This window comes from Phasianus colchicus, chromosome 25, assembly GCF_987193195.1.
Source record: "Phasianus colchicus chromosome 25, bPhaCol1.hap1.1, whole genome shotgun sequence".
Lineage (NCBI taxonomy): Eukaryota > Metazoa > Chordata > Aves > Galliformes > Phasianidae > Phasianus > Phasianus colchicus.
In genome coordinates this window covers 4,118,336-4,129,708 of record NC_143460.1, presented here as the reverse complement: position 1 = coordinate 4,129,708, position 11,373 = coordinate 4,118,336, and the positions used below count along the sequence as shown (strand labels likewise).

The 11,373-nt window shown below is 56.1% G+C and overlaps 1 protein-coding gene across 1 annotated transcript; it reads right to left on the bottom strand.

Annotated features, from left to right (window-relative positions):
* Positions 1-744: 744 nt before the first annotated feature.
* NUAK2 (NUAK family kinase 2) lies at positions 745-9,976 on the bottom strand. Its single transcript, XM_031605970.2, has 7 exons — positions 9,746-9,976; positions 6,212-6,332; positions 5,127-5,278; positions 4,284-4,349; positions 3,313-3,432; positions 2,945-3,077; positions 745-2,865 (listed from the first exon to the last, which is right to left on the bottom strand). Exons 1-7 carry the CDS (start codon positions 9,944-9,946, stop codon positions 1,745-1,747), a joined length of 1,914 nt encoding a protein of 637 aa, XP_031461830.2. The 5' UTR covers positions 9,947-9,976; the 3' UTR covers positions 745-1,744.
* Positions 9,977-11,373: the final 1,397 nt, after the last annotated feature.

The following is an 11,373-nucleotide window of genomic DNA, read 5'->3' as shown; positions in this document are numbered from 1 at the left end:
GCAGCCCTGGCTGTGCTGGGGATGCTGGCCAGGCTGGAGGCTTCACCCCATACAGCCACACAGCAGCTGTAGGTATCACTGCACGGGGCCAAAGCACGCAGGGAATGCGCAGTGGGGGGCAGAGCATTTCGTGCCCCACAGCGTCGGCCCTCTCCTGCAATGGGGACCTGAAATGTCTCTGATTTACTCGAGTGGAAAAGGGAAATTGTTACCGTGCTTTAGAGAGCAATAAAAGCAGTTTCAATGCCGCAGCGGGAGGAGAAGACAAAGGAAACTGAGGGGGGAACGGGATGGAGAGGGGGGCAACTGTTGGGGGCAGCAGAGCGGTGCTGTGCATCTCCAATGGGATTTTGCTCCAGGGCTGGTACCTGAGAGCACAGCTCCTGCTGCCATCGCCTGCACACAGCTCACACACCTGGACACACTCTGCAGCAGAGTTGGGAAAGCAAAAGTTGGGAGCTGTGTTCTCCTGGGTGGAAAATCCCTGCAGGATGCACGCTTTGAGGTCCCCATGGCTGGGGAATGGGGTGGGCATGCTGGAGAGTCTGCAAATAAAGGTTGAGCACACATTGCACGATGCATTGCACCCCACAGGACACACACAGCCACAACCAGCTCACATTCACCCATCCTAGAGCAAACCCTATAACCATGCACAGCCCCAGCATCACCACCAGAGCCACAGGACCCCACTGGGGACAGCACACCCCAGCCTGGAGCATCCCCCAGAACACTGCAGTGGAAGAACAACCAGGAAAACAACCAACATGTGCCTTTTGTTTTTAATTTAATGTTTTTTCCTCTGGACCACGCTGTAGGAAGGAACAGAGCCATTGCCCCCACACAGCAGTGCAACAGGGCTGCAGCACAACCACCCCACAACCAGCCACAGGAAGGGGGGGGGCTGATACTGAGCTGAGCAAATCCAGTGCTGATGAAGTTTTACATTAACTCACACACAAGGCAATAAATAAAGAAGCAGTGCCTTACGAAAGGCACTTTTTTCTTTTTTTTTTTTCTCCTTTCACCATGAGAAATTGGCATCAGAGCACATTTTCAGACTGTGGTGTGGGGCAGCTCTGGGTTTCCTGCAGCCTCAGCTCATCGCCATCACAGTGCATGCGCTCTTCCAGTTGGTGCTTCATTCCAGTTGGGTTTCTCAGAGCAGCAGAAGGATGGGGTTGCACCCCATTGCCAGCAAACCCCAGTCTGCAGCCAGGATATCCTCCTGCCTGCACCTTGCTACATCTCCAGTTGTTTGAGGTATATTACCTGCCCCATCCGTTATCTCGTGCAGCCAAAAAAAACAGTGCAAAGAAAAAAGAAATCCCCCCCCATTCCTCCCTCCCCATCACCCTATTTCATCCCTCCCATGAGATGAGCCTGTCTGCATGGAAGGCAGGAGGGAGGGAGTGTGGTGCCACAGAGAACACTTCTTCCCCTTAGCAGGAGCAGGGGGGGGGGGGCAATGGGGCAGCTTAGGGCTTTGGTCCTTTTATCACCCCCTCCTCTCTGAGATGTGCACTCAGGGCATCCCCCTCCCCCACCCCACAACCCTATCCCTGTGTGCATCCAACATCCTCCTGGAGGCTGCAAAATAAATAGGGGGGGGGAGGGGAAGGAAAACACAGGGCAGCCCCCCTTCCAGACATAAGGGAGCCCTGGAGGGGAAAGGGGGGGGTTGTTCCCCCCCCTCCCCACAGCAGGGATCATCCCAGGCTCAGGGACCCCATCCCTACAGCCCTCAGCTCAGCTTCATGCTGATGGCCACGGCACGCCGGTACACCTCGGTGATGTTGTCACAGCTTTCTCCCAGTGCACTGGGGCAGTGGGTCACGGTCCAGCGGCGCAGCCTGCGCCCTTCATCCACCTCCTCCTCCTCCTCCAAGCACAGGAGGCTGTCAGCAGAGACGCAGCCCCTCATGGCCCCGCTGCTGCCCGGGGGGATGCGTGGAGGGAGGTCGAGCTGCTCAAAGGATTCGGTGGAGAGGATGCTGTCCTCACTCACAGCGCTGGGTGGGCGAGGGCGGGGAGCAAGGGGGGCTTTGGGCAGGGACACTTCGTCAAAGCATCCAAAGCTCTGCCCAGAGGGGCTGTGGGGCTCAGCACTGTTGGTGTATTTGCTGCTATGCTTGAGGATGCCCTTCCGGCTGCTGGGAAGGATGGGGGGGCCCTGCTCAGTGGTTGGGCTGTCAGCAAACACATTGCTCTCAAGGTCCAAGCTCCCTGCATCCAAGACATCCCCGGATTCACAGCATTCCAGGGATGAGTAATACCCTGATTCCCTCTTCGGGGGCTTTTTTAGGATTCCCTTTTTGGGCACAGCCACAGGGACCACACTGCTGCCCTCGCTATCCCCCAGCACTGCAGAGGGTAGCACTGGGCTCAGCCCCACAGCAGTCACATCCCCATCCTCACTCTTCGCCTCGCCCCCAGGAGCTGTTGGCGGAGGGATGGGCACCTTCTGCTCGCAGGAATTTCTCTTCTTCAAGATGCCCTTGGGCCGCTTGAGGATGGACTTGGAGGGATTCTCCGGGGCTGCAGCCCCCTCCTGAAGCACATGGGAGACATCGTTTTCCTTCTTGGACTTCTTAAGGGAACGCTGCCTCTCCAGGGTCACACCAGGGATGTGCTGCTTGAAGAAGCACCTCACTTTGGAGCCATTCTCAAAGAGGGGTCTGGAGGAGCGCCGCAGCCACTCGGCCACCGTGGCCAATGGGGATTCACTGCTTTCCCTCAGCAGCTCCTGCTCACCAACGGGCACACGGTAGCCCCAATTGACCCACCAGTGTGTGGCAATGTCCTCAATGGTGGCACGGCGCTCCGGGTTCACCATCAGCATCCACCGGATCAGCCCGCAGGCATCTGGGGGAGAGAGGAAGGTCAGGCACCAGGAGAGCATGAGTTGGAGGACAGAATGGATGGAGTGATGGGGTCTGCCTACCTGACAGCTTCGTGGGCTCCCGGTAGTCCCCACTGGTGATCTGCTTGACCAGGGTCTTGTAGTCGTGGCCATCAAAAGGCATTGTGCCATGGACCAGGATGTAGAGGAGGACACCGAGGGACCAGCTGTCCACCTGCAGGAAGGTTGGGGACCTTGAGGTGAGGGCAGCAGGACCAGGCCACCACCCCAGGTCATGGCATGGGGCAGGACCACCCCCAGCTGTTTCCATCCAACCACAACACCCAATTAACACAGTTCTCTGCCTCAGGAGACTGCTACCCCAAAAGAGGTCTCTGCCATCCCAGCTCCCATACGGGGAGAACACCCGGAGATGCCCCAAGTCCAAGCTGAGAGGCAGTGCCACATACCTCTGGACCTTTGTAGGGCCGTCCGTTGATGATTTCAGGTGAGGCATAGAGGGGACTACCACAGTACGTCTGCAGGAATTTGTCCTGCTGGTAAACGTTGGACAGGCCAAAGTCTGCAATCTGGAGAGAATCACAGAATCATCATTGAACGGCTTAGGTTGGAAGGGTCCTTGAAGGTCACCGAGCTGCAAACCTCCTCCTGTGGGCAGGATTACCAGCTACTACAGTAGGCAGCCCAGGACCCCATCCAACCTGGCTTTGAGCATCTCCAAGTTCACAGCTCTTAGCAAGCAGCAAGGCTGCTGTCTGCAGGTGGAGCAGCACCGCCACCTGAAGCTGTGGAGCTGTGGGTCTGTGTCCAGGTGAGACCAGAGCAACACCACGGGGCTCTCCTCTGGTTCACCTACAGCCACAAAGCTGATACGTGCCCTATCAGCTTTGCTAGCATGTGGGCACTCATTATGCCCAAGACAGCCACCACTCAGGGAGCAGAAGGCACAGTCCCAATGACACCATCACCCACTGCACAGATAAAGCCCCATCCCTTTATCTCCAACCACTCTGACCCAGGAGAAAGGCACGGCCGTGGGGTTGAACCTGGCTGCCCTGTGCTTATGGGAACTGAGACTTTCACTGGGAAACCACTTCTTCCCCAGTGTGTCTTGTTTTGAAGTCTGCTTCAGACTTTGCCCTCTTATCAGCAGAGAGATAAACACTGATGGCTTTAACTCTGACGCTCTGCCTCTGCAGCCTCTCCCTTTCAGTTGGGGATCACAAGGGCAGCCCTCCGGTCCTCATCTCTCAGCCTTGCTCTCTCATTCCAGGGCAAACAGCAGCAGCCTTCCCCGAGCCATAAGGACCACATGCCCTGGGAGGAATAGGGCATCACAGCCCCCCCACCGTGCGCCAGCATCCCTGAGCTCTTTGTTGAGTGAACCCCAATGTACGGCCATGGGCCAACAGCTCCTCACCTTGATGTTCCCGTTGGCATCGAGAAGGATGTTCTCCAGCTTCAGGTCCCTGTGAACGATCCCATTCTGCAAGAGGGAAGGAGAGGTGGGTTGAGCTCACAGGATGTTTGAGGAAGGGAAATGCAGCATGGGGAGGTCACTGCCGTTCACGGTGCCGGTACAGTGGCGACAGCATGGGCGTTCACATCAGTGACAGCAAAGAGATAGCAGCAAATAACTCCGGCTGCTTGCACGAGGATGAGCTGTAAACCACGTCCTGAATTGGGTGCTGCTGTCAGCACCCAATGCCACGTCGGGCTCCTGCATCCACCCCAGCCCTGTGCCCACGGAAGCAGCCAGTACCCACCCCCAGGGTGAGCACAGCTCCGTGCTTTTGCTAAGCCATGCCCCAGTCTGCACTGGGTTCAGGAGGTGCCTGCGACCCCCCATTCTTGCCACAGTACCCAGCACGAGGCGTGACCCCAGCACAGCCTTACAGCACCCCGAGGGAGACCCCCAGTGCCCACCCAGCCAACAGAGCCCATCCCACAATGGAAGAGGTGCTGACCCAGGGCTCAGCCACCACCCTCACAGACAGCCCTGGGCGTCTCCCCCGACACGGGTGGGACAGTGTAGGGTTAGTCAGCCTGACACCACAGCAGCCAGGCAGCACTTTCCTAAAAGCTGTCAGGGCACTTCCCCCGCAGAGGCCCGAAGGCACCGCACCCTTCAGATAAGGAGCGGGATTAACCCCGATTCCCAAGAAAACCCAACAGCCCTGAGCATCCCACAGCTCCCAGCCCAGACTGAACATCACCACCAGATGTGCCCCCATGGGATCTGAGCCCACACGGCCCCATTCACCTTATGGCAGTAGTAGACAGCCGACACAACCTGCCGGAAAAAGTGGCGAGCCTCCTGCTCTGACAGCCTCTGCCTCTCACTGATGTAGTCATACAGATCTCCTTTGCTGGCGTACTCCATCACGATGACAATCTTGCTACTGTTCTCAAACACTGAATGGGAATGGAGATGGGAAGCCATGGGGCATTAGGAGGGATGCTCAGAGCTGAGGATGTCTGCATGCGCCCTACAGTGAGCGGAGGTTCTGGCTGAACCCAACGCATGGCATGCCTGCCTGTGTGCTTTGCAGAACGGGAGGTGCTGGGTTTGTGACCTGGAGGTCAGATGGGGACAGCTGGATTTTTTTTTTGGCCAGAGATGTGCTCTCATTCTCCAGGAGAAGGCTGAGACATGGACCTCCCATGCTTCACAGACCCCACCTCCCAGGGAAAGGCTCGGAGGCACAGCTGGGCTTTGTGCATTCCCAATTGCTCCCACTGTGCTCCACTGCTGGAGTGCTTTCCTCCTATTTGCAGAAAGCTGCCTCAGTATTTTTTGAATTCCAGCGAGCAGCGTGACTCAGTCCTTGCAAACACCTTCTATAAACCACCAGCCAGTGTGCTTTTGTTTGGAGGACAAAAGGACTTTGGATACCTCACGTACACCACAGAGGTGGCAACAACACACACACACACACCTGGGGCAGAGAGACAAACCCCAGGCACCAGGAAGGGCACAGCCACACTGGTTTGTCACCAAGGGAGCGAGGAGCAAGCTTCCAACTGGAGCAGCCCAAATCTGATCCTGAGGACGTGCCCTTCGGCTGCCATCCACATTGCCTTGACAGCCTGGGAGCAGAGCCCAGTCCTGGCCATAGAGCAGAAACAGGCAACAGGAGCTCTTGCTGAAGCTGTGGTTTGGTTTTCCTATGCCCCAGGGAAGGGAAAGGGTGGCAGGAGCAAGTCCTGCTCTTCCCTCAGGCTGCAGGGAGTCCCGCTGCTTTGGAGTTTGCTGGTTCCCCCCCTATGGATTCCCCACAGTGAGCTCCTATGGGGTAAATCAGGGAAATGGTCGAAAGGAAAAGGGGCAGAGAGGAGGGAGCTCACCTTCATGGACAGCGATGATGTGGGGGTGGTTGAGGGACGACATGATCTCTATCTCCCTCCTGATATGGATAAGGTCCTGTTCATCTTTGATTCTGTCCTTCCGGATGGACTTGATGGCTACCTGTGAAGGAGGACACACAGTGATCACCCAGGAGCACCACATCATCCCACAGCAGGGCAAGGAGCACCTGCCCTTGGGAAGGGGCTCAGCATCACTCCCTGTGCCTGCAGTTCTTACAGGAGCTGAGTCCCAGCCAGGCTGGGCTGCAGCCAGAGGAATGCAACCTGCACATGGCTGCAGAGATAACGTCTTCTTGGGGTCATGGAAATGAAAAAACAGGTTCTGTTCTCCTCACAAGTACTTATTTCAAGGAGCTGATTATGGAGAGGGAAGGGAATGTCTGGTGTGAGGGAGCAGAGGCAGAGAGCTCAGGACTGGGCTGATGATGTGAGCTGCACTCCGGCTTCCATTGGCTTTTCAAGTTCTCTTCTAGGAGGAAATTGAAAGGGGAGGAGAAAGGAGAGTGAGTGCTGGAGAATAGACGCCTTCTAATCCTTTTTCAAAGGGGCTGAGGAGAAACAATGCGCTCCTAGGGTTGAATTTACAACTGAATCCAGCAGAACCTCTTTTTTTTTTGTACCAGACAAGAATGCAGAACAGAGTTAATCCACCAAGGGACCCCCACTCTGGGTCTCATGGCAACAAGGAGGGGGGTGAAGGGAACCAACAGGCCCAGCTGCACGGGGCCCCTTCTCCAGGTGGTGTCCAGGGCCTCTGACATTCGTCCCTTTGGCTTAGGGGAGTCAGAAACCCCACTGGCAGCCGCAGGCTGACACACATTTGCCACGACAGCAGAGCTGAGCGTTGCCCATCACAGCCCCAGAAGCCACCAGATGCTACAGCAGTGAGATCTCAGCTGCCACAGTGCTGCCTTCGTGGTGTAAATCTGACTCTGCAGCAGCAGAGCAGATTCCAGCCACAGGAGTTCAATAACCCATGCACAGGGCGTTGTGCAAAACAATACTGAAAGCAATACTGAAGGCACTTCATAGCTTCTCGAAACCCAGGTATTCCTTGCCAGAACCTTCGCTCTGGGTTAGCAGGTTAAAGTTTAACAATTTTCGCTCCAGCTCCTGATTACGTGACCCCCATGCAATGCAAGGCAAAGCCTTTATGCAGAGAATCCCCTGCTCCTGCTTCCCACCTCCCTGCTGCCCCACTCTTCTCATCTGCCAACCCTCAGCACTGCACTTTGGGGTGCACACAGCAGGCTGAGACGCTCACGCTGAGCCTGGACTCAAAGCAAGACCTGCTGCCAAGAAAAGACAAAGCAGCCTCAGGGTGGGATGCCTCAGGAAATGCCATTGGCTGTGCGTGCCCTGAGCAGGGAACACTCACACTTAGTGACCTTCACCAGCAGGTTTAGTGCTTGCAGAGCCCCAGGGCTCTCCTAACGGACGGCACACAGCAAGGAGAAGCCACTGCTTGGGTCTCACCAGAGCCCAAACCCACCATTAGAAGCAGTGACTGATCCACCCATCAGCCCTCAAGCTTCTCACCCTTCCTCAGAGGTACTGAGCAGCTGCTTTGTCCCAATATCCCCCCCCCCCAACTTCAAGGTGCAGCCCTTAGAGAGGGGAAGGCATCCCAGCAGTGGGGATGGCAGCTCTAGGGACACAGAAACACAACCAACACCCCTTGCTCCATCAGTGCTATGTGAAAAAAAAATCTCCTGCAGGAAACAGTCCCACTGTCAGAGCCCTGAGAACTCCCGAGTACTTTCCAAGTCAAAAAGGCTTTTAATTAAATAGTTTTTTGGGGGCAGAACAGGTATTTTCAGCAGCTGCTGAAAGATGCATTAAGCTACAACCCCAGGCAGCACTTCAGAAGTTGTTCCAGATTGCAAGTGCAGCGTTTCATGCTCCATGAAATATGGATTACAACGCACTCCGGAAGGGACCAGGGTTCACCCCTTAGTGGAGATCAAAGGAGGCTTTGCTGCTTTGGAACACTCCAGGTGCTGCCTCTCCCCAATGCTGCACAAACCCACAGATCCATTCCTGACCCCACAAGGACCCCCCTCCAGCTTCTGGTTGCCTTGGGCTGGGGAAGCAGGCTGGAAGAACTGTGGGATGGGAAGGAAAGGGCCAAATGCTGCCCTGGCAGCAGGTGCAGGATGCACTGCACCACCACAGCATTTCAAAATGAAAGGCATGAGAGGATAGGGCAAAATAATAATAATAATAATAAATAAAAGGGACAGAAAAGAAAGACAGCCAAGCAGCTAAGAAAGATGGTTCAATATTCAGTGTGTTGTCTGTGCAGTTTGATTAACCAGAGGCCAAAGCCGTGCACGGAGCAGCTCCAGTGCTGCTGTAATGTGGGATCTGCACAACCCAGGAGGGGTAACGCAGGAGCAGCAGTGCCTGCTCACACCTCAGCCTTTGGGAAGTGAAAGCCACTTAGAAAAGGAACAAATATCCCAGTTTGGGATAAGCCTAAAGATTAAACAGGTCCGGAAATGCTGAGTGGTGCAAGAAAGAATTTGTGGGAAGAGGAGAGATTTGTGGTTAAGCCTCCTGTTCCCACAGGGCTGGCTCGATGCAGTACTAGTTAGTCCAGCCTTTGACTATCTTTGGCACTTATAGAAGAGCCACTGGTGTGTGGATTTGATTTGCATTATAATGGACTTATGCTACCAGACAAACAAGTCTCTGTCCTAAGGGGCTTCCACAGGTAGGAACCTTTTCTGGTGGCTCAAAGATCCACTGCACAAGCTTTGTTTGGTGCAGAAAGGGAAAGCCAGGGCTCCTCATCCACCCCAGGGATGAGATCCTCCCAGGCTGCTGGGTGGGAGCAGCATTGCAAGGCCCTGGTTATGCAGCAGCATCAGATAGGGGAATGGAAATGGGAAAACTGGCTTAATGAAGAGCTGTTGGAGAGGAAAACCTCTCCAGTTCACAGTTGTTTTCACTGACACGCTCCAGGGGCACACTAACAAGCCAATTTTACACCATGCTCAGAGCTTGTGTACCACGGGGTGCCTGAGGCTGAGCTGCCCGAATCACATCAGGTCTATGCTCGGGGCTGAGCTCTGCATGGCACAGAGCCACTTTCTTCCAAAGGAGCCGAGCCAGCTATTCAGTGAATCGCGACTTCAAGCGGACACTCAGGGCTCTGAGGGGCTCAGCTTTGCTTGCACGCCGCCGAGAGTCAACATGTAAAACCAACTCGACACCAGGGCGAGAGGAAGGGAACGATCCTTGAGACCGGAGTGCGATGTTTGTTCTTCCACATCGGATATCTGCAAACCCCCTTCACCCCAGGAAGCCCGACTGGGTCAAGTGGGCGCGGGGCATCGCAGCCTCCCGGCTCCTGCACCTTTAGGGCCGCGCTCTCCCGGTACCGGAGGCTCCGTAGCACCGCTGCGGTCCCGGTTGTACCGGCGGGGCAGAACCGGAGTCGGTACCGCCGCACCGGAGTAGCGAGGACGCACCGAAATAACAACGGAGAAGCTCAGGACCAGCTCTTACCAGCTTGCCGGAACGCTCCCGTGCTTTCTTCACCTTCCCATACGTTCCCTTCCCCAGCGTTTCCAAGAACTCGTAGCGATGCTTGAGGTTGTGTTTGTGGTGATGCCGTTTCACCGCCTGTTTCTTCATCAGCGGTCGGGGCGATTTAATGAACCCCTCGACCAGCGAGGTGCCCCCGGGCCCCACCGCCACCCGCTCCATACCGCGATCCTTCCCGGCTCCGCCGCTCGCCCCGCTCCTAAATGCGGCTGCCCCGACGGCCGCGCCTCCCTTCGCCCATTGGCCGCCTTGCAGCCCGCCCCGTCCGGCTGTCGGTGCGGGGATGGGGGGGGCACGGGGCTGGGCAGGTGCAGGGGGACCCCCGGAACCGCTGGGATTAAAAGGGGGGGGGAGGTGAGGGAGAAAGGGGGGTGGAAACGGGTGCGGCCGCGGGGGCAGAAGTGTAAAGGAAACAGTTGGGTGGGATGAGAAGTGGGGTCCCGCGTAGCAGGGATGTGTTGAAGGTGTGCAGAAGGGGATGTGGGGTGATGGTTGTACCCAAAAGGAGAGGTAGAGGGTCGGGGTGTGGAGGGGAGGGTGCGCAGCAAAGCGCCCGGGTGCAAGAGGAGGAGAGATGCGTGGCTACGGGGGAGGGATGCACGGACGGCCACAGCCACAAGCACAGAACGACGACAGATCTGGCTTTCTCTCAGAATAAAAACCAACCTACAACCGCGTATTGAGGGCAAAATGAGAGAGAGGAGAGCTCAGGGAGGCAAAGCCACGGACCGGTGCTCAGCCCTGCGTGCAGTGAGCAGGGATCCGTGGGAGGAACAGAATGTCTGCAGGCTGCCCCAATACAAATGCATTGTCCGGACGTTTCTGGTTAACTCGGCAGCACCTCCCCGTGTGGTCTTTTTCTTTTTGCCCCTGTGGTAAGTCTTTGTTTTGAGATATTAAAAGAATGCGATGATCTCTCAGAGAAGCCCAAACAAAAGCTCTTGCCCAGTTCTGGCATGTGTGAGGACACACCGTATCGATGGAAGAAAGAGATAACTGCGGCATTACTCATCAGACCTGGGTTTTCCCATCGCTTCCAGCAGCTCGGGGCAGACGGGGTGAGGCAAAGGGGGGGGGGCTCGTGTAAAGGATGAGAGCACAGCCCCGGCCCCTCGCTGCAGGCTTTGTGTCCCTGAGCACAGAGATGTCGGCTGTGCCATCTCGTGTCTGGATGAGAGCCAAGCGGAGCTCCTGGACTTGCAGGCTGGGTACCAGAGTGCTGGGTAAGAAAGGTGCTTTTGAATGCATCCATAGCACAGCCATAGAAGTGGGTGCTGAAGTCGAGACGTGGGACGCAGCCATGCACATCCCTGCAGCCCCAGGACTCAAAGTATCTTGCTCCTTTGGTTTGTATCGCCAGTGCCTTGCGGAACCTCACCAGACAATGGAGCAAAGGGCTTTTTGCACATTCCCACACCTCCTCTCCACCCCAAAGCTGAGCAAACCTCGATCCCCAGTTTAACATCAGCCATCTCCCACCTGTGCTGGGATGGGCTGGGTGCCCTGATGACATCCTGTACCAAAGCAGAGTGACACCAATGAATTATTCACAGTAACAGGAGCTGCATTTCGATCTGCGGGCGGCCAGC